Raw genomic sequence first — 23,406 nt, forward strand, 5'->3', positions numbered from 1 at the left:
AGGCAGTTAAATACTGGCCCAAATTCATTCTTTTATGTTGATCTCTGCCTGTTATTGAAGCTGTTTCTTTATTTCCAAAGACAATTATTTAACATACAAACAATCTTGTTGAGATTATTCATGTTCAGTTTCAGAACAGAAGTATCACAACTGATATAGAAATCATTGAAATTCACCATGTTGATGTAATGATGAGCAAATTGCATGTAACATCTATGCAAACAACCTCTATGTCTCATTTGTTTCCATTGTGGCCAAAGTATGTTGCCCACCCCTGTTACAACCATATATATTTTATTAACTTCCTTTTAATCCAGAGAAACATTAATCCTTTTCCTTTTTTTTTTTTCATTTTCAGTTCAGGTTTCCTGTAGATCCTATTCTTTTGCTCCAGAAACGACCGCCCCACATTTTGAATTAATATGCAGTGCATTTCTGTGGCTACCTGCCCATCTCCTCCCCATTGCACACACACCCCTTTTTGCTTTTGTTTTGCTTTTTTCCTAAACACAAAAAATAGGCTGTTTTGGTGAAGAACTCTTCGGCACTCACTTCTGTGGAGCTGATAAGAAAGGCTCTGAGTGCTTTTCTTAGTCAGAAGCTTGCAGGACCATGTCCTAAGACGTTCTTTGTCGGCACCTCATTAATGCATTGATGCGTGTTTGTGCATGATAGAGAAGCATGTTCACTTACTACTTGTTCTGCAATGCCTGAGCCCTGTTGCAGACTCTCTAAGAAAGGCAAAATAAATAAATAAATAAATAGTTGTGTGCAAAAGATTCCTTCTCCCACACCCCACCTTTTTAGCTGCATTTTGACAGTTTGCAGAACTTGTCACAAAGGCCTAATGAAAAAAAAAAGCCTCAGGGATGTGACACCCCCCCCCATCTGCACTATACATTTTAATCAGTATCTCATGACTTTAAACGGGTTGACTGACGGAACCCAAAGAGTTCATCATCATCCTGGAAAAATGTGATCCGCGGGGTGCTTCAAGGTTCTGTCCTGAGCCTGTTGTTCACATCAAGAACTAGGCCAGGTAAATAGACTGATCCTATAAGCACGTCAAAGTGCAAGAAGATAAATAGGTACCACTACAGTGGGAAGGTAAACGGTGTTTCCGTGTGCTGCTCTGGTTCGCCAGAAGCGGCTTAGTCATGCTGGCCACATGACCCGGAAGCTGTGAGATGAGTGCCGCAACCCCAGGGTCGGTCACGACTGGACCTTATGTTCAGGGGTCCCTTTACCTTTACCTTTACCTTTATAACATGTTTATACTAAGACGTCCTGCTGAATTCAGTGGAACTCAGCTTCTTAGTAAGTATGGTTTGGATAGAATTATTTTATCTGAACAGAATTCCCACAACTTTCTCTCTAGGGACATGGGAGGCCCTTTATACGAAGTCAGGCCATATCCTAAACCTGTTCACTGGCAACCCTGTCATTTCAGTAAAGCTTGCTTCAAATCTGGAATTGCAGGACTATCCCCTTAAATCTGATTAAATTTAAGTACTGTATTTCGCTTTGTAGAAATGTGACTTCTTCTCATGCTCTATGATTAGTTTGGAAAATAGTAAGTATTTTTCCTTCCCAAAAGTTGAAAAGAACCATATATTCAATTTTTTAAAAATTATCCTTTGTTTTTACTAAAAATTATTGAAAGTTTTATTTTTATATTGGAAGGTTTTGTTTAGAAGTTTCACCCTTTGGGAAAAGGAAATCTGATTTGTTTTTTTCAGAGCCTGCAGTCTTTTACATGTATTTCACTTTAATTTGGTGGGGAGAGTTACATTTTTCAAGTGAGAGTTCAAAGGGTTCAGATAATGATGAAATATAGTAAGAAAATCTGTCTAGTTTAAAGAAATATAATATGAGCTAATGAAGCAGAAAAATATAGCATAAGAATACTGAGGAAAAATTATGGTCTGGCTTAACATTCATTCTCCCCCGCCCCTTCCCCAATCCTTGAAAGCATAGTTCTATATGGAATAGAGGTATTTGGAGGGGAAAGCAATTTTGGATTAGGTGGTATGCAACTGATGTAAGTTGATAGTGTAGATGTGACTTTATATGTGTCACCTTCAACACCAAAAAGAGCAGGTTGTCTTCCTTAAATGCACAAGTGAGGAAGCTCTTATGACAGCATTTAATCTCTGTTTTGGATCTGCAACAGTCCCAGCTGCCTGAGCACCTGTTTCTATTTGGTGGCATCAGTTTCAGTTTCAGCAATGGAATCAGACTACTTGTGAGGGAGGGTGAGGTCCTTTAGCAGTAAAATACACTTCTGTGCCTTAGCTTCTCCTTTAGGAATAACCCCCCCCCCACACACACACACCTCGGGATGCAAAAGTTGGCTATCCCTGAGACAAACAGCTAAAAGAAGCTATAATCTGATTACAGTGTTTCGGTGTAGACTCCCCTTCCCCTGGAAACTTGCATGCACGACCCCATTATCCTTAATTGGATTTCTAGACAAACATGTACACTTAGAATCAGAGTATTAGCCTAGGATTACAAAGTACTTATTTAGAAGTGAAATCTTTGCACTGAAATCTTGAGGTCCCCTTAAATGTAACAAAATGTCTATCTTTGTGTAGCTTTGTCACAGTCTATATTTTTTATGGAAAACTTTTTTTAAAAAAGAATAAACTTCTTCCGTACAATAATTCTGGTTAATACTTTTTTTTTGTTTTTTGTTCTTTTGCCCTTCTTTTACAGTAACCCATGGCTGTGTACTGAGTAATTTCCCTTGAGTACATGGGGCTGGAATTGGACCTTCACTTATTTAATACACTTCCGTTCAGTTATGGTCTTCTCATGATACTTCCACCAATGTGTTAATCTAGATGCATATTCTACATTAATCAGTATCTGATTTATTTTTATTTTATTTTTGACTGTATAATGGTGTGTGTTTGTATACCATGTAAAGTAACACTAGAGTTTGAAGACGATGTGGAATTTTTAGGATACCAATCTTGTTGTTAAGCCCCCACCCCAAAGGTACTAGCCTATTAAAAACACATTTTTACTAGCATGTTGGAGGCTAGTTTCCATCCTCTGGCAGCTGGCTTCGCCTCTTTGCTGAGGGAAGAGTATACTACCTTTCTTTGTCAGGCCACCCACTCATCTGCTTGCAGTTTCTTATCACCTGTGGCTAGCAGGCTAGTGCTTTATTGCACTCCAGGCTCAGTAATACAGCAGTGGTGGATTCCCTATGCACAATTGTCTTCTAACTCGCTTGTGCTCATAGTCATGTAGGGCAGGGATGGAGAACCTGGGCAGCCTCCAGATGTTGCTGGACTCCCATTCCCATCAGCCCAGCCATAACGGCCAATGGTTAGGAATGATGGGAGCTGCAGTTCAACAACCTCTGGTGGACCACAGTTTTCACATGCCTAATGAAAAGAGAACTTGCAGGTGGGGACCACAAGAACTACCTACTCCCACTTGAACCCACCTATTAAGATTATCTTCTGAAGCCCTTCTTTGCACCCCACCATCAAAGGTTAGCCAAAGGGTAGGGCCTTTCTGATTGTGGCTCTTTTCTCAACCCCAGTATTTGGAATCCTGTCTACAGGGAGGGTGCACATGGTGCTGAATCTCAATGTCTTTTCAGTACCAGGTTGTACCCTTCCTTATTTGCTCAGGCTAGTAAGTCTGAGTCAGAGAAAGGCTGTGCCAATCACCTTCCAAGCTAGATATACTAGGAGCTGAACCTGGGACCTTTTGCATTAAAAGCCTGTGCTCTACCATGGAACCTGTATGGCTTTCCCCTAACGTCTCCCTATTGTGCCCTTATCTGCCAGCAGTACAAGGCAGGAAAATTCATAGCAGTGTGATGTCACACAGGGCAACTTTTTTGCTGCAAGAGATGAAAAACTCCAACATAGGACTACTGTCCCTGTTGGTAGTTCTTTTTCTCTCTCTCATTACAAATAGATCCATTCTAGCATATGCTGGGATTGAAGGAATGCCTCTGGCTTTTCTGGGTCCAAGAAGTAGCACCAGTGCTGTAGAATTACTGCAACCCCACAATTGTGTGAAGGGATTCCAGCATCTCCCCTGCAAAAGTATACTGTCCTTGATTCCACTGAAATTAGAAATTAGCTTAAGATATCTGAAGCAAGGCTTTCCCCAAGCTTCCCCAAACATGATCCCTGAAACTCCGCATTCTGCACAAATGTTTGTAACAGACCTGCTGGAATGTGTCTTACTGTTTTTCCTTGCTGACCATGTCAGAAAACACTCAGAAGCCTCCTGAGTGTGCTTCTTTCCAAAGGTGAGGAAACCAAAGCAATAGAAGTCATGCCCAAGGCATTGTGGGAACTGGAGTTTGAAGAAGAGGGAAGGGACAATATCCTGCATCTGTCAGAAATTGCCTTTTGTTTAAAGGCAGCATTGTCCATCAAACCAGAGGCCTTTGCATCCTGTGATCATCCAAGCTTTGACCTGCTAGCCTTGGCTCACCCCCAAAGTCTGCCATTGTGAACCTCGTTTGTCCTTGCCTTTGTATGCATGGATCAAGGCCCTTGTTATGCCACACTATGCTTATTTAACGCATTACACCTCAGCTGGACCTTGTCCTGTTGTCAATATTTTGCAAAGGCCCTGTTTGTAAATGTCTGGATCCAGCAAGTGACCCCCTATGTTCTTAACAAAAGTCCTTAGGATGTAGTACCTTCCAAATGTTTTTGACTCCAGCTTCCATCATCCCTGATCATTGGCTGTGCTGGCTGGAGCTGATGGGGGTTGTGGTCCAAAGCATCTGGAAGGTACAAGGTTTGCTACCCCCATATTAGTCAAGTGTGTCGCCAGACCCCGTGCCCTGCCTTACTGTGGGACTTGAGCCCCAATTCATGCATTTGCCAGGGGCCAGCTCTGAACTAATGTGGTGATTGGGTGGCGCCAGAGCTCCTCCATTGCACCAATGGAGGAGAGTATTCCATGCAAATTGGAGCTGGTTGTGCAGACAGCCCTTATGCCAATACCCTTTTTCCGGGGGTTAAGAAAAGCCCCATAAAGAGCATCTGTGATCACCTGTACATGTGAATGTCATGATTCATATGAGAAGTCTTCTGAATGGTGGAGGAGCCTGTCCCATTTCTTCAACATGCTATTTTAGGGTCTACTGTTGGTGAATGTGTAAAGAGAAAGGGGAAAAGCAAATGCTAAAGGGCCTGCTAAATTAATATATATATATATATATATATATCCTTTAACCTTTCCATCTGGCAAACAAAATAGTAGTTCTTTGGTCTGTTGTTTTAATTACTTTTGATTTCTCCTAACAAAAATACAGTGCTGGTTTTTGACTGGTGGGTTGTTTGTTTCAGGACAACACCACTAACTTCAGTTAAAGTTTGGAGTGGGGAGAACAGTTAAACATTGTGTATATACAGTAATGGTATCGTTGTTATATGTGTCAATATTTTGGGGGACATTTAGCTGGTGCCGCCACTTGGAAAAACAGGTAAGGTATAACCTGATGTGGTTAGCTTATTGAGATGTGATCCTCAACTGCAGTGTACTCAGATACACAAGTGTGTTGCTCACATACAGCTATATATTTACAGGGCAGGCACCTAGCAAGATTAGAAGTTCCACAAGATTTTGAACAATAAGCATTTTAGAGAAGTTCTGTATGGATGCGCAGATGACCTCTTAGAATATCAATTAATATTTGAAAGAAGGTTCTTCATTGGCCAATCACAGGAGTTGCAAAGTCACCATTATTACACTTAGGCCAGTTGTGGAAATACGTTTAATATTCTTCAAATTTGTTAGATTTAAATGCAACAGAAGGGTGCAACTCTTAACAAAAGACCCAGATTATGATATGGTGAGGCCTCTTTCTGGTGGTTCAGATGGATGGAAGGGTTGAAATCAAGAGCACACTCTTATCGGCATGGTTAGGTTAAACAAAACAAAAAATGATTCTGCAGCTGCAAGTGGCTGTCTTGAGAAGTGATGCAACCCCCACGGTCAGGGTTGAAGGTAGGCCGAACCTGATCCATGGGTCGCAACCAAGGTTAGGAAGGATTCCAGATATTTATTGTTGAACTTCAACTTCTATTTTTATTTTTACTATTAGCCATGCTGATAGTTGTAGTCCCACATAATCTTGAAGGCCACAGGTTCCTCTTCCCTGCTGTAGGAGGGTGCTCTTTTGCTGCTCCCCCAAAACAAGCAAGGGCTATGTCCATTGATTTTAATTACGGTACATATTGATCTCTTCTTCCAAAACAGCTCAAAGCAACCAGTATTCATTTTACCCTCATGACAGCCTTGTGAGGTAGGTCAGGCAACCACAGAAGCCAGGTATCCATTCAGAATGGAGATGTCATGGTGTGGGAGAAGTTTGCAATTTCTTCCTCCATGAATCAATCCATGTTCAAGTGCAGGGTGCCACTGACTGTGGCAGCGTGAGAAAGTGACAAAGAAACAGTGGAGCACTCTTGGCTTTATGTCCCTGCTTGTAGGCTTCACCTCAGAGGCATCGGGTTGGTGCCTCTTGGGAAAAGAAAGTCGCATCCTTAGCCAACAGGACTGCTGTTGTGCTGTTTCTTAACCATCCTCCAAATGTTTGTACTGCACTGAAAAGCAAACCCTCTCTTTCCATATATACTTTATTGTGCTTCCATGCATTTTGTTAAAAGTGTGTTTACAGTCTAACTCTACTATAAGGTGTATCATGCATTGTGTCCAAATATTTAACATGCTTGAACTCTTCTGATGCATCAATGCTGCTCTGTTTGGGGCCCCAATGGTAGCATGAGCATTGATCCATTCATCTGTTGTCTTGCTCTCTCTGTCAATTTAATTGTGTGGGGGATCTGTTTTTTTCTGCTTGTTCTTTGAATGCTTCTTCCACCCCTCCTTGCATTTAATTGATGATCTGTGTTTTTTTTCTTCCCCCCTCCCCGCCTCTCTCTTGCTTTCTTTCTCTAGCTTTTTCTGATCTATCTCCACCCGCTGCTCTATGTCTGATGGAGAAGATTTCCACTTGAGGAAGAGTTTAGGAATTCCCATCCTGCTTGGGAGGGGGAGGAATGAATAAGTCTTTGGATATCTGGAAAGACTTGGTTTTGTTTTCCCATTTTTTTCTGATGTGCATGGGGTGTGTTTAAAGCTGAGGTGTTTTGTGGTTTTCACTGCAAGACAGGGAGAATATTGGAAAGGCAAACATCTGTGTATCAGTTAAAAGCTTTGAGGAGCAACCTTAAGGTGGCAGGCAAATTATTGATGTAGCCAAGTGACACTGAGACAGATTTTTTCTTTCTTTCTATTTTGCCTCAATATAAATATGATGGGTGGTTTATAACTATCTGTGAAAAAATGTGCTAATTCGTTGGTTTGCTTGGATTAAAAACTAAACAAAAACTTAAAAATACAAGTTTTATGCAATGAACAGCAAACAGAGAAACACGCGACTTTGCTACCTCTTGAGGAATATTTAATTTTAACACTGAAGCAAAGGACAGTGCGGGAGGGGTTGGGGGGAAGTATATTTTTCATTGGGGTCATAGATAACCTCTGCCATTTCGGGAAAAAATAATAATCAGGTTGATTGAGTAATATTTCTCATTTAACTTTTTTTTTTATTAAATAAAAAAGGTCCACTAAAGTTTCCACAGACCCTAGCGGCTGAGGAAGGACTGTGAGCCAGAAAGCACACCATTTATACATTTTCACTACAAGGATAGCCTTAAGCAAACTACTTATTCTTCCAGCCTCAGCTGTCCACCCTCCTCTAGTCAGAATAATCAAGCTGGCCCACCTTGCAGTCATGTTGTAAGGATTACCACGGTAAAATATGTGAAGTGCTTTCTGCACACTGAGGGAGGGGGAAGCATTTTAGTAAAGACTTAAGTATTATTAACCATTATTAATTTAATCCCCGTAGTTCAGTCCTTCCCAGATGTCTTCTGGGTTACAAACTGACTTTTCTATTGTTGATATCAAGGTTGTGGAGAAATTTGTCTGTAATTGGTCATCTGTTTCTTTAAAAGTTATCATGCAAGTCAAGTGTTAACTACCCTTAATAATGCATTTTCCGAGCACTCTTGGAGCTTTTCTGGAACGTTCACTGCATGGTGGTCTGTTTCCCAGTACCTTGTTTCCTTGTCTTTTCTCTTTTTTTATTTTTGGTCTCTCTACAAACAAGAATTGTGATTTGACAGCTGCACTCAGTATCTATTTACATGACCCACACGAAAGAACCAGCACTGTTGAGCTTGATACCTTTCTAATGTTGTCAATTTTCAATAAAAAGTAACCCTCCCAAAAAAAGAAACATTTTTTCTTTGGTAATTATTTCTGGAATCCATCGAATAAATTGTGTTCACTGAGCTACAAAGTTTAATTTTATATCATTATTTGGTAGTTTTTGATGCACACATGGATTATATCACATGTGAGATCAGTCTACATTGTATTTGTATGCCAAATGTTATTGGGACTAAAACAGCAAATAGTTTGTTGTTTTAAAAGACTTGCAAATGTATTGTGGCTTATTGTCAAAGATGGAGAAGCTGTGGCCCTTCAGATGTTCAGATGTTGCTGGATGAAGACTGTTCGCATCCCTCACCATTGGCTATGTCAAGCAGGGACTCATCTCAGTTGCAGTGCAACAGCATCTGAAGGGTTCTCCAGGTACCCTTGGTATAATGTTTTGTGAATTCTAGTTCATTTCAGCAGATTTAGTCCATGAAAACATGTTCCATAATATAGTGGCACTTCGGTTTTCAAACGTAATCTGTTCCAGAAGACCGTTCAAGTTCTGAAACATTCAAATACTGAAATCTCAAAATGGAAAACTCAATACGGAAGCTGCATGGCATGTTGACGTCCAAGGCTTGTTCGAAAACTGAAGCTTTTACTTCCGGGTTTACAGTATTTGAAATGTTCATCGACAGAGACGTTCAAAAACCGAGCTACCACTGTAAATTGGTTAGTTTTTCTAAGTGCTGAAAAACTCAATGGGTTGTTCGCTTCCCCGCTCTTCCACATGCAGCTGCTGGGTGACATTGGGCTAGTCACACTTCTCTTAAGTCGCTCAGCCTCACTCACCTCACAGAGTGTTTGTTGTGGGGGAGGAAGGGAAAGGAGAATGTTAGCCGCTTTGAGACTCCTTAAGGGGAGTGAAAGGCAGGATATCAAGTCCAAACTCCTCTTCTTCTTTTCAGTGTCAGTCATATTTAGAGTAGACCTATTGAAACTAATGGGTATGAGTAACTTGAGGCCATTGATTATATAAAACTTGGTACAGCTGTTGTTTTGGCTGCTGCATTATGCCGCAAGCATGATTACGGCTCTGGAAACTATTAGAGGTGCAATTTTTTATTTGTTTCATCAGTTAGATTAGTTGATTTTTAAAAAATAAAACAACACTTTTTAATTGACTAAAAAGGCATTCCACATTTTAAAAAACATTTTAAAATGTTAATTTTAATAGGCATGGTTATAGTAACAGCAGGTGGTAGGCACCATCTTAGAGAGGCATTCCCTTCTCCTTCGCTCATGCAGAAGGGAATGCCTCTTCTAAGATAATTGTGACATATACATACAACATCTTAAAAAGAAGCATGCTTGTCATCTTCAGAACTCCTGTTTTCAAAACTGCAAGTACTTTTTATTGCGTGATCAGCTTCAAAGTCTAATTGTCATGCAGTGCAATCCCTTTTTTTTAAATATATTTTTATTAATTTTCCAATTAAAACCAATTATATCACATTCATTATTTCAAATTATACACATATATATATCAATCAAACCGAATATTATGCCAAATCGTCTAGAGAATTTTTTATTTGGGTTCCCATGCTTCAAGAAATTGGGGATTCCTCGCAACCGTCCACTGCCGTCTTTTTTCTAAAGTTCAAATCGTCCTCCAAGTTCATAATAATCCAGATCTTCCCCTTACAGTCACATAGATGTTTTCCACTTTCAACCGATTGTTTCCCAGCTGCTGAGATAAATATCAAACAAGGTTTCACAAATGTTCTTTCTCCTGTGTGGGTTAATCAGTCCAGCCTCCCCATAAATCTTCTTAGTCTGGAGCTCCCTGTTGCGTCGAAGCAGCGCCATCTTAAAAAGCTCAAATCACTTTCGTTTTCTCTCATAGCCATGAAGATTAACGATCTTTATAAAATTTACAGCTTTTCCAGGCAGAAGACCCAAACATCAAACCATAAACTCTTGGTAAATTAATGGATCTCCTTGCCCTATAGCTGAACTTAGCTTCAGGTCGCTGCTCCAATTCAAAGTGCGTCACAGCTCATAAATCCTCCGAACGCGTCCAGGACTCCTTCCGTCCGACTAGGGGGGGGGGGCTTTTCTCATCGGCAACTCCACATCTTTAAAAAATATGCTCAGTAACAACAGTTTATAAAGTTCAACTCACACAGTCTTTTGCTTCTCTTTCACTCCAAACAAGCCAGGACATCGCGTCTGGGAAGGTACGAAGTAACTCATATGAAGAAAAATAAAAAAAAACTCAATTCCCTTATCGCTCCGTCCCCATCAATCCTTCTTCCAGATGATATACAGCCTTTGACTCCTCTCCCTCAGCAGCATAAATTTCTCAGCAGTAAACAGCGCTTCTTCCCCTCCTTCTGAAGTATGTCCATAGTTTTAAGCCTAATTATCTTCTTTAACCATGGAAATCCCCGCCATGCAGATGAGCGTCCGGGAGTCCTGGCCCTCGTAAGTGCTTTTCAGCCCAAGCTCCCCCCACTCCATAAACAGTCGGAGTGGGTCTGGGGGCATCGCGGGCCAGCGGCCCCTCTCCGTAACCCCCGGAGAGGGTAGGGGGTTGCCATTTACTCCCCTAGCAACCGCCAAATTCCTTACGAAGGTCAGAGGGATGGAAAACAGGTCCGCCATTCCTGCCGGCGGAAACCGGAACCATCATGCAGTGCAATCCCTAAACATGCTAACTTAAGAGGGTAAAGGTAAAGTGACCCCTGACCATTAGCTCCAGTCGTGACCGACTCTGGGGTTGCGGCACTCATCTCGCTCTATAGGCCGAGGGAGCCGGCGTACAGCTTCCAGGTCATGTGACCAGCATGACAAAGCAGCTTCTGGCGAACCAGAGCAGCACACGGAAACACTGTTTACCTTCCTGCTGTAGCGGTACCTATTTATCTATTTGCACTTTGACGTGCTTTCAAACTGCTAGGTTGACAGGAGCAGGGACTGAGCAATGGGAGCTCACCCCGTCGCGGGGATTTGAACCGCCAACCTTCCGATTGGCAAGCCTTAGGCTCTCTGGTTTACCCCACAGCACCACCCACGTCCCAACTTAAGAGGGTATGGTCTATTAAGTTCACTAAGACTTATCTCTTAGTAAACATGCCTAAGGTTGTAGTGCAATATTTATTTGAATGACATCTTTATTCATCATCACAACAAACCATTTGTCTTGCCTACAATTAATCTGTAATTTTATACAGAATACAACTGTTCCCCACCAGGATACAACTGATTCCCACCAACTCATTCACCTACCCATACACTCAGAAGTATGGTTGACAGCAGTAGCTAGGAATAATGTAAGCCCAAGGTGTCTTGGAGGTAGTCTTCTTTGATCATGTGCCTTGTTATAATCTGAAATTCACCAAGAGCCACCTGTGATTGACACTATCTGTGTGTCATGTTCCAATATCAAAGGTGTGAAGAGAGCTGTTCTCAGTGGTTGCCTCCCAGTTTTTGTACTACCTCTACAAACCCACCACCATACTTCAAAACAGATCATATTTCAGAAGCATAGTAAGTTCTGCCAATTTGGGATGGGGGCAAATCAGGGTTTAGTTGGGAAGGGAGGGTGATATTTTGGTGGAATTTGACAGAAGCAGGGGGCGGTATAATTTTGTTACCTATCTCAAGCTTTCAGCATTTCCTATAAATCTAAGTCAGTTGATGGATTGCAGATTTGAAATAAACACACTGAATATCATAATGGGGCTTAAAACTGATGTTTTATTAAAGCTGTTGCAAGGTAGCATTTATCCATAAAAAACAACACACCCCAACCCAGAGATTAAATAAACATACAGTACAAGCAAAGCACTTGCTGTATCTGTGCTTACTACCGGTATGATCATCTGTGTTTATGCTCCTCCCTCCTGATGCTAAAGAACTGCTAAGATTATTGAAAGCTTGGTTTTGTGCTACGGTACTCCAGGGGTAAGAAACCTTGAAGCAGTGGATTCAGATTACCATAAAGAAGATTCTGACTAAACAGGAGGAACTGTCTGATGGATAGAGTTGTACGTTGAAAGGTAGTGGACTCCCCTTGGAGTTGGAAAGCCACCCACCAATGATTCTTTAACTATGATTCTTGCATTGCAGGGGGTGGACTAGATGATCTTTGGAATCCCTCCCAACACTAGTGTTGTGTGATTCTAGCTCAGAATAAAATCTATGTCAACTGTTGTGCTCATATAACTTGGGGGTAAACATATTCTTGATTCCAAATATGCATAGGTTTTAGAGAAGGACCATAACATTAAACGCATTCACAGAACTTCCTCAACAGCAAACATCGGTTGTCTTCATAGAATTTTAGAGTTGGAAGGGGTTACGAGGGTAATCTAGTCCAATCCCTTATAATTCAGGAAACTTTCACCCAACATGGGACTCGAACCCCAGACTCTCAAAGAATGATTCCATCCTCCTCGCCTTGCCAGCCGAAGCGCACTCGCTCGCTTGCTAGGGCTCTTTTTCTTCCCACCTCCTGATGGCGCTGTGGGAGAAGCGGAGCGCGCTCCTTACGACCCTTCCATGCCGCTTCCCCCCCCTCTCTCCTAGGCTCCCCCGCCTCCTCCGGAGATCTCGCGCGGCTCGAAAGTTCCATCCCGCCCACGCGAGCAGCGTCTAACAAGCGGAAAAAGAAGAGATGGAAAGCAGCGGGCTGGGCTGGGGGGGAGGAACTAGGGAGAAGCGCTCGCGCATGCTCAAGAGGAGGAAAGAAGGCAGAGGGGGTAAAGGGGGAGCGCACTTGAAGGGAGAGAAGGAGCAGGGTCTCCCGCACGTGTGAACGGACACATTTGCTCTTCGCTCTCCTTTCCGCATCCTGATCGGGGTTAGACAAGATCCGGCCGCCGAGGAGCCCCGTCCTGAGTGCTGCCACCCTCCCGCTCGCCTCACGCCGGCGCCGGTTGGCCTTGCTGCCCGGACAAGGCCAGCCCATGGCTGGCGGAGGGTGGACGTTGCCCGGCGGGGATTTCTTGTCGCCGCGGCCGCCTCCCTCTGCCCAGCCGGAGCCTATTCAGCCGCCGCAGCCTCCTGTCGAGGAGTCAGCCGCCACAGCCTCGGAAGAGCCCGACCTGGAGCCTTGGCGCGAGAAGCAGGAGAGCGACCGGCACTGGGCGCTGCGCAGGCAGTTCCTTCTCCGCAACTTGCCGGACTACCCGGGAGACGTCTCCTTCCAGAAGCTCCTGGCGCTTTCCCACGCCTGGGCCAACCATGTCTTCATGGGGTGCAGGTAAGGCGCGGGACGCTTCCCGGCTTCTTGTCCCCACTTCAGCGATCGCGCGCGCAATGGCACGTGTGTGTGTGGAGGGGAAACTGGTGGTGTGTACAGCCCTGGTTACGCGTTGGGTGCATATAGCAGTTAACGGAGGGGGGGGGCTTGAGTTGTTAATAGAGGAGTACCCTCTGTTGAGCTGCTGGGATATGTCAGCCGGTAGAGCATGAGACTCTGTTCATCTCAGAGTTGTGGGTTGCAAGGGGTTGGGCTAGACAACCCTCATGATCCTTTCCAACTCTACAACTCTGTGATCCCACCCACGCACGCCTGCCCTTGAGCGGTACTTTCACTGATTCATCCGTTAAGCGTGTTTCCGGTTGTTTTGCTTAGGGACCCGGGGGCCGGGGCAACTATTATACCGGTCCATCCAGCTCCATGCTGTCTTCTGTACTAACCGGCTGTGGCTGTCCATGGTTTCAAGCAAGGATGCTTTCCCAGCTCGACCGGGAGATGTCGGGAAATAAACCTGGGAGATCTCCTGCCAACAAAGTAGCTGCTCTGCCACTGAGTTGCAGCCCTTCCCTAAAATGGTTTTAGGTACAAGACGCTGCCTTGTCCAGCGCCAGCCACTGGTCTGCCTAGTTCAGAAGTGTCTACAAGAGGAGTAGGGAATTTGCACCTGCAACTTCCATCAGCTCCACTTAGCTTGGCCAGTGCTGCTGTTTTTAGCCAGGGGTGATGGGAGCTGGACTCCAGCAAGGTCTAAAGGGTGACTGGCTCCCCTTCCCTAGTTACTATAATTAATTAATTAATTATAAATAAATAATAATAAATAATAAATAGCAGCCCCCTCCCCATCCTGTACAACGACTGGCAGTGGCGGTAGCAATCTTCCCCAGCTCTGTCTGGGGATGTCAAGAAATAAACCTGTGATATTTCAAGAAATAAACCTCCATGACAAGCAGATGCATGCTCTACCACTCACTTTGACCCTTCCCCTTTCTATTCCCATTATTCTCTGTTCACAACTCATTTTCCTTTCCATGCGTAGATTATTAGTGTTTGGTATTTAATATTTTAGTCATGCTCTTCTAGCAATTAAATACTATGGGCAGTTTGCAAACAGAAAACCAGCAGAAGTGCAATCAACAAGGGCATGCTGCACTAAAACCACCAATTTAAAAACATCAGCAACACAGTAAATAAAATATTTTGGGGAAACAGCAGTAGAACTAACCATGAAAAGACATTGAATAAAAACTTTTTCACTTTTGGTTCAAAAGGCAACAGAGAGGAAACTGGACAAATCTCAGCAGGGAGAATATTTCAAAGTTTCTATTTGCAAAGCCCCCTATTCGCCCTGTTCTCTGTATAAGGGTTCATCAGGAATAAGGAAGGGGTAGTACAACAATAGGTGGTGGTGCTAGTCTGCTCTCCATCTCCCAGCCCTCATGGGACCACTCATTGACAATCTGTCTGATTGCCATTATAGAGCAGCAACAGAGGCTGAGAGCAATGCCAGTGGAAGGCAGAATATTAAAATTTCTGTTTAGCTTCTTTATTGAATCACAAAACAATTGCAAGTTCCTAACACCCTTGAGACTGTACAGGTCTTCTTCAAAGGAACATTGCTTATTGGCTTGGCATCACTGTCAGGGGTCAAAACCAGTCCTTGGCAAATCTTCTATTTCATAAGCAATATTTCTCATAATATAATTCAATGCATCATCAGAGATCTACAACCTCTCCTAGACAATGATAGTTCTCTTTCTCAAGCTCTGGGAGGAAGACCTTTCATTGCCTATAGACAGCCACACAATCTTAAACAACTCTTACCCACAATAATACAACCACCAGACTTAACATGGACACTGGTAACAAAGCCGGCAATAAACCCACATGCCAACTTTGCTGCCACATACACCTGGACAACACCATTACTGGCCCCAACAACATCAAACATACCATCTCAGGACTATTTAATTACTCATCTTCTAACATTGTGTATGCCATCAAATGCCAACAGTGCCCTTCAGCTCTCTATATTGGACAAACAGGCCAAACCCTACTCCAAAGGATAAATGGACATAAATCTGACATCAGGAATCACAAGACAGAGAAACCAGCAGGATATCACTTCAATCTCCCAGGACATTCTATACAAGATCTCAAAGTAGCTATCTTATTACAAAAGAATTTGAGAAATAGACTAGAAAGAGAAGTTGCTATATTGCAACTTATTACCAAACTTAAAACCATGGAGAGACCTGGTATGAATAGAGACATGGATTTTTATCACATTATACATGATAAAGCTATTTTTTAGCAATCTCACCCATTGCTTTTTCCTGTAAGACCAATTGCAGTCTTTAACAGTCGTCAACAGGTTTACCACACCTATCAGCCAATCACCCATTCCCATCACCCTTCTGAGTAATACCCCTCCCCACCCTCTCACTATATATAAGGGTCTGCTGACTTCGGTTACAGTGTATCTGAAGAAGTGTGCATGCACACGAAAGTTCATACCAATGACAAACTTAGTTGGTCTCTAAGGTGCTACTGGAAAGATTTTTTTATTTTGTTTCTCCAAATATGTTAAGGCTTTGTATATTGTGGGGATCTTTAACAGTCTGCCATGTTCACTGTTGTAGCCTGTTTGGGTTTTTGGTTTGCTCTGGTAGACAGCCCTCATTTCCTTAACTTTATTTCATTTTGAGCCAAATGCCTTTATTTCTCCCCAGAATAACTATCATCCATTCTTCTCTTTCCCCCCAAAACAAGAAAGTTACAGGCAAATATTTCCAGATCAGAGGGCATGGAAGCCCTAACATTTTTTTACCACTGGGGCCACACTTGCACCATACATTGTGCCACTTTAAACAGTCATGTTTTTCCGCAAAGAACCCTGGGAACTGTAGTTTATTCAGGGTGCTGAGAGTTGATAGGAGGCCCCTCTTAGAGCCGTAGTTCCCTGGGAAGAGGGATTGTTTGTAGCTCTCCAAGGGAAATAGGATTCTCCTAACACCTCTCAGCCCCCTTAACAAATGACAATTCCCAGGATGCTTTCGGGAAGCCATGACTGTCTAAAGTGGTACAGTAGTGCTTTAAATGTATGGTGTGGCTTTTGCCATCATGACATAGGACCCACTGAACACAGCCCTTCAAGTATTCAGTGCAGTATACCCTGTTTTGGCTACCAGCCTTAAACTGCACCCCACTCTTTAAAAAAAAGTGCTGGAGGGGAAGAGGTTGCATATGCTAGGAATCAAGCTGTCCTTAACCAGTGGCTGTCTTACTCCATTCACTTAACTGGGTCAGAAATCATCAAGGTTTAGGAACATAGGAAAGAGTCTTGTACCAGGCCAGACTATAAAAGGTAGTCCTTTTAACTCAGCGTTATCTGTTCTGTCACAGCAGTTGCCCTCGCAAGGTCTAGGTTCTTTTCTCATAACCTGCTGCTGGAAATGCCACGTGTCTCTCCATAGCATCCCTTGTGCCAAAGATTGATGCCAGCATATTCCTTATCTTGTCCATTGTTTACATTTGAACCGGAAGCAGTTGCCAGATAGATATCATGATGAAAAGTTTTGCATCCACAGTTTTCTTTAGTAAAGCTGTGAGTTTCCAAATAGTTTTCCTTTTGCCAAGAGCAGATTTCCCCAATCTGTGGCCCCCCAGATGTTACTGGACTCCCAACTCTCAAGGGTCCCAGCCAGGATATTAACCTGGCAGAGATGATTGAGCTAGTGTCCAACAATATATGGAGGGAGCCACATGGACTATCCCAAGCATAGATAGTACTGAGTTAGCTGGATCTGTGGCCTGACTCTGAATAAAACAACTTCCTGTGTTCCTGCATTTTGTATTATGTTTCGCTGGGCAAAGGTGTGAAAAGGTGTTGTAACCACACATCTCTTGGTCCAACAGGACACCCACTTATGTAGTCCTCTGGTGGCCAGAGGTAGGAGTAGAGCTGCAAGGAGGGTTTTTGTAATGGCGATCTATAACATGAAGCTTCCTTTGCTTAAATGCAGGTATAGCCATGAAGTTATGGAGAAAGTCCTCCATATGGCTGAAGGGATTGACATTGGCGAGATGCCGTCATTTGAATTGGTGCCTGATGCCAAGGGAACCAAAAGGCCACGCTCCCTGCCGGACAATTCTCCATCTCGCAGTGAGTGTCTCCATTTCCCCCCTTTCCATCCACAGCAGAATTGGCTCTTTAATGACGATAAACGAATCAGCAATGTCAGGCATGAAAAGACCAAGGGCTGTATCTAATATTCTTTGTCCACTAGCCCAAGGCCTCATGCACTAGTGGATGAGTGAGTTTTAAATGTTGGGCAACTGAGGAATCCAGTGCTGCAACAGTTGCACCAGCACAGTGGTCTTCAGCCAGTCTAGACCTGAGACCCACCTCTAAATCCCAACCAGGAACATGGGACCCATATTCAGATTTTCACTTTTGATTTATACTTAATTGTGCTAACATCTCAGCACACGTCACACACTATTTTTTAAAAAAAGCATGTGAGCCAATATTTAATATATCATTGGTCAAATTTTGAACCCTTTTAGTAGATGTATCCTCTTTTATATTTTATCTTTACTCAGTGGTTAACACTGAGCAAGAGGGCAAGTCATCATCACCATTATGTTTGTGCTATATTCCCCTCCAATAGGCTTTCTGTCACTTTTTTAGCTTTCCATAACTTTTCTCTGTCAACTGCTGGTGCCTTTTTCTCTGCTTACCTTGCACCTTTGGACTCATATCACCCGTCTTGCCTCTGTTGCTCTCCTCTACACTTCCCTCTCTCTCTTTGCCTCCTCCTTGCACCCTCTCAGTCCTTTATCTCCTGTCATCTACTTTTGTCTTACCTTCTTTCTCAATCCTTTCTATCACTAGGTCCCTGTCTGTTTCCTCTCTCTCAGCTCATGCCTTCTTCCACATTATCTTTACCTTCTCAAAATTTATTTCCTTTCTCTCTCACCTTCTTTTGCTTCCTTTTTTACCTGCTGGTATTACCTTTCTAGGGACCCAGGTGGCGCTGTGGGTTAAACCACAGAGTCTAGGGCTTGCTGATCAGAAGGTTGGCGGTTCGAATCCCTGCAACGGAGTGAGCTCCCGTTGCTCGGTCCCAGCTCCTGCCCACCTAGCAGTTCGAAAGCACATCAAAGTGCAAGTAGATAAATAGGGACTGCTCCGGCGGGAAGGTAAACAGCGTTTCCGTGCGCTGCTCTGGTTTGCCAGAAGCAGCTTTGTCATGCTGGCCACATGACCCGGAAGCTGTCTGCAGACAAACGCTGGCTCCCTCGGCCTATAGAGCGATATGAGCGCCGCAACCCCAGAGTCGGACACAACTGGACCTGATGGTCAGGGGCCCCTTTACCCTTTATTACCTTTCTATGTCTCCTTCACTTTCCTTTTTTACTCTGCTCACTTCATTTCACCTTCTCTGTCCCTTTAATTCACCTCTCTGTAACTCTTCCCCCTCCTACTGTCAACAGCAAAACAGGATTTCTGTGGAAGGTTCATCACTGTCAGAACCTAATATAGGTAACAGCAGTTCTTTGTTGCCCCTTTGTTGGATTATTAAGTTGGTCCTCAGATACACCCCCCCCCCACTGAAACACTGAAACATATAGTTGTCGTTCCCAAACCAAAAGTACTTCTTCCCCTTTCAAATTGCAAAGTCTTGCCACTTTACAATTCTTTTTCCCCCTAAAGAAACTAAATAAAACTGACCAACACTGGAATGTTAAAAGTTGCAGTCCTATGTATGCTTAATTGATAGTAAGTCCCATTAAATAAATGAATCTTCCGAGGACTGTGTGTGTTTTCAGCTATAGCTTTAATCACACAACTATGGAATATAATATTTTGAAAATCTGCCTTCCACTTCTGCACCCCCTCCCAGCCCCAAAGTTACAATTTCTCATGCCTGCAGAGAAAAGCTGTATTCCACCCATGTTTCATTTTTCATTTTAAAAATCCTCTTTTAACTTCTTACATTGCATAGGTCTTGAACCTCCGAGGAAGCAGACTCCCAAATACCATGCCAGGCCTCGTTTTGAACCTATACACTTTGTAGCCAGCAACACTCCAGATGAAGGAAAGAAGTCTGCTTCAGAAAATGAAGCAGAGGAGGCCAGTGAGAACATAACCCAGCAAATCCAAAACTACGCTGATCGGGTTTTCAGCAGCTTCAATACCCAGGATGGGGACACGCAGTTTTCCAGAACAGTAGGTTTAGGGTATGGAAGTACCCAGGGAAACCAGATGGAAGCTGAAGTGGTTTCCAGAAACAAAGACTCTTCTGCCAGTGGTGTTGCAGCAGTTTTGTGGGGGCCTTCTCTTCTCCAGGCTGCCTCTGAAACATTTCCCAGATCGGTTATAACAGCCAAGCAGTATTTCATTAACAAACTTGCAGTGGCAGTTCACAAGAATCTTGCTAGCCCTGAAGCTAGTTGCGAGCCAGACAAAATTAACTACACTTTTCTGTTGACACGGTCCATACAGGCTTGCAAGACAAACCCTGAGTATATTTATTCTCCCTTGAAATATTTCCCCCCTGAGGACCTTCCCGATAACAAGAAGCTCCTAAAAGACGGTTTTGCTTGTGAGGTGAGGTGTCAGAATGTATATTTGGCCACAGGTTATGCCAGCAGCAAAAATGGATCAAGGGACCGAGCAACGGAACTGGCAATGATTCTGCTGCAAAAGCCTGTGGAGGTTAAGGTCGCCCAGCGAAAGTTCAAGAACACCACCCTGGAGGATTTAGTGCTGTGTCAGAAGGGCAAATCCCCTCCTGAATTCCCTCCAGCGCTCAAGCATTTGGATGACACTATCACTTCCACGAAAGAATGCTCACCTGGACAGCTGACCTTTAACCCCCAGCAGGGCTCCAGTTCAGCTAAACATTGGACTAACTTTGTCCTCACAGAAAATGCCAGTGATGCCATCGGGATTTTGAATAATTCAGCCTCCTTTAATAAAATGGCAATTGAATACAAATATGCCATGATGCCAAATAGATTGTGGCGCTGCTGTGTTTACCTGCAGGACCACTTCTTAGCCGAAGGGTATGGCACGAAAAAAACAAGCAAGCATGCTGCAGCAGACGAAGCACTGAAAGTTCTCCAGAAGACCCAGTCCAGTACTGGGCCCACCAAAGCAGTCCAGGTTCGGAAATTTAGTGGGGCCACTCGTATTCCCCCCAAGAAGAAGAGTCTGAAGGAACTTGTTGTGTATGAGAACTCAATGAACCCTGTGTGCACACTGAACGACACTGCTCAGTTCAACAAGATGACAGTGGAGTACATCTTCGAAAGGGTGACGGGGATGCGGTGGAAGTGCAAGGTGATGCTGGAAAAGGAATTAATTGCTGAAGCAATTGGGGTCAAGAAGAGTGTCAAGCACATGGCAGCAGAAGAGGCGGTCAGAGTCCTGAAAAGAACCCAGCCAACAGTTGTCAACAACCTGAAGAAAGGCACCATCGAAGATGTCATCTCACGGAACGAGATCTGTGGCCGTTCAGCAGAAGAAGCATCGAAGCAGCAGATCAAGGAAGACAACATTGGGAATCAGATTCTAAGGAAAATGGGCTGGACAGGCGGTGGCTTGGGTAAAAGTGGGGAAGGGATCCGAGAACCGATTGCTGTGAAGGAACAGTTCAAAAGGGAAGGGCTTGGGCTTGACAATGAAAGGGGGTCAAAAATTGCAAAGAAAGATGTTGAACAGATCATCCAGAATTATGCCTTCTCGGACAGTAAAGTTGATCTGACGTTCTCGACAGAACTGACCAACGATGAGCGCAAACAGATTCATCAGATAGCCCAAAAATACGGGCTTAAGAGTAAATCCCACGGACAGGGCCGTGATAGATACTTAGTGGTTAGCCGAAAGAGGCGTAAAGAAGACTTGTTACACCAGCTAAAGCAAGATGGTCAGGTTGGCCATTATGAACTCATTATGCCACAGGATAAATAAGGCTTGAGGGCCATCCATTTCTTCTGGGGATGTTCAGACTAAGGCTGAATTCTCCATTAAACCAAGCAAAAGTTGCACATGGTTGTGGGAGTGATTGAAACCTGTTTTACTTGTTCATTAATTTTTTAAAACTTTCTTAGCAAAAAAATAAGAGCTTTATCTAAGCAGTTTAACTGTTTTATGAAATCTCTTGGAAATGGCTTGTTTCCTTCACATTTTCCTAGTTTTGTAATAGCAGGAACACTTTGTGTCACAGGGAAAGTTTGCACACCACTTTCAAGCAAAAGGGAAGGATGGTTTACTTCTCTATTTTTTAACTTAAAAAAATTTAAAAATACAAAAAGAAAGAAGGTGGCAATATGTAGAAAACTATCTAAAGTTGGTATTAATAGATTTTTATTTCTGGACATGCAAAGAATTGCATGTTTTGTATTTAAAATGTTGGATTTTATTGTGGAAAGGATGGGGAACTTGCTTTGCAGTTTATTCAAAATGCAGCATCATTACAGTAATTAGTAATTTGGTTTACCCAAGACTGCCTTCTTCATTTGTACCCTAAAAGCCAAGGATGAGGAAGCTGTGGCTCTCCAGATGTTGCAGAATTACAACTACCACAATCCCTGGCCACTGGTGATGCTGGCTGGGGCTGAGGGGAATTAGGAGCAGATCACAATCTAGAGGCCCACAGGTTCTCCATCCCTGATATAAACCCAGAATGGGAGATAGTAAGAAAAGCCTGAGTCTCAGATTTTTTATTTAAAATCTATATTTATAAGCCAAAGTTCATAAGTGGGTGGGAGAGTGTGCTTGAGTTGTTTTAATTTTAGTAGGAGCACTATGGCATAAAACTCCCACTGAAATCAGTGGGCCTTAAGTGTGTTCAACCGTGGCAAGTTGCCTACAGTTTCTAAGATAACTTTCAGAGTTTGAGGCAATGCCTTCCGCTTCCTCTTGGGGAGGACGTCTGAGGAGCATATCACAGCTCTGTATGTGTGGGATTATGTAAACACACGCAAGCTTGTTTTAATTTTTGTTATTTCATAGAGCAGAGGATAGGGAACCCAGATTTTGTTAGACTTCAATTCCCATGAGTCCTTGGGTGATGAGTTGTTGCCTTGCAAAATCTGGTTCAAGGCCACAGGCTCCCCACCTCTGTCATAAGAGCCAGAATCTGTAATTCTTTGAAATTGATTTATTGTGCAGAAAATACAGGGCTCTGGGTTTTGCCTCAAGTGGCCATGCTTCTGCTTTCCAAATCTGATGATGTCAGTGAATAAATTAAAGCGTTTTCTATCACCTTAACAGAAAGATGAACCCTGGTGGAGTGGATTTCTCCTACAACTATTGTTCAGTGAAGTATTTTTTAAAAAATAAACACTCTCGGGTCAGGTCCACTTGTTTATGTGTACTGCTTCCACTATTCATTTCCTTCCACTGCATCTTCCTTCCACTGCGTGTGCTTGTATAAAATATGGAGAGAAACAAGTAAAAGGTTCTCTCTGTAGGGTGTTAGATTAGTTTGTGCATAATTCTCTTACCTCCCCTTTTTTCTTACTCGAAAACTAGGCTTTTTGGAAGGCATACCTCCCTCTCAGTTCCAGGAGCCTTTAAAGAAAATGCAGCCTTTTGAAGGATGCAAGAATCAACTACCTTTTCAATCTACTTGTCTTTCTGGGAACTGTCATCCGTAGCTAGAAATAATAAGTAGAGGATACCATGAGTAAATCTTGGTTGATTTACTAAGCCTGTGTAACTTTGTTTTATGCATAAAAACAAGTTTAGCTTATGCACACAGATCATTGCAGGTGCCATCCAAGAAGAGGCACCCGCTCCTCTTTATCGATGAGGGAAGGTGGAATATCTCTTCTGAGACTTGTACTGAGAGTTTTAACCCATTGCCCAATTTAATCAGAAGCACCATTTCCATCAACAGAAAGGC

General features: G+C 43.2%; 2 protein-coding genes across 6 annotated transcripts in view; both read left to right on the plus strand.

Annotated features, from left to right (window-relative positions):
• Positions 1-8,787, plus strand: part of SEPTIN6 (septin 6) — a 52,284-nt gene extending 43,497 nt beyond the window's left edge. For 2 of the 5 annotated variants that reach the window (XM_060270390.1, XM_060270389.1), the window contains one exon: positions 359-8,787. Coding sequence is in view for 3 of the 5 variants with exons in the window: in XM_060270389.1 (XP_060126372.1) it covers positions 359-374 (16 nt within the window). In the remaining 2 variants the exon portion in view is untranslated. The remainder of the gene's footprint in view (positions 1-358) is intronic. The other 3 variants (XM_035113796.2, XM_060270391.1, XM_035113797.2) reach the window with 3 other exon arrangements.
• A 4,177-nt stretch (positions 8,788-12,964) lies between these two features.
• On the plus strand, positions 12,965-22,855 carry NKRF (NFKB repressing factor). Its single transcript, XM_035113794.2, has 3 exons — positions 12,965-13,489; positions 17,512-17,651; positions 19,498-22,855. Exons 1-3 carry the CDS (start codon positions 13,194-13,196, stop codon positions 21,465-21,467), a joined length of 2,406 nt encoding a protein of 801 aa, XP_034969685.1. The 5' UTR covers positions 12,965-13,193; the 3' UTR covers positions 21,468-22,855.
• Positions 22,856-23,406: the final 551 nt, after the last annotated feature.

This window comes from Zootoca vivipara, chromosome Z, assembly GCF_963506605.1.
Source record: "Zootoca vivipara chromosome Z, rZooViv1.1, whole genome shotgun sequence".
Taxonomy (NCBI): Eukaryota; Metazoa; Chordata; class Lepidosauria; order Squamata; family Lacertidae; genus Zootoca; species Zootoca vivipara.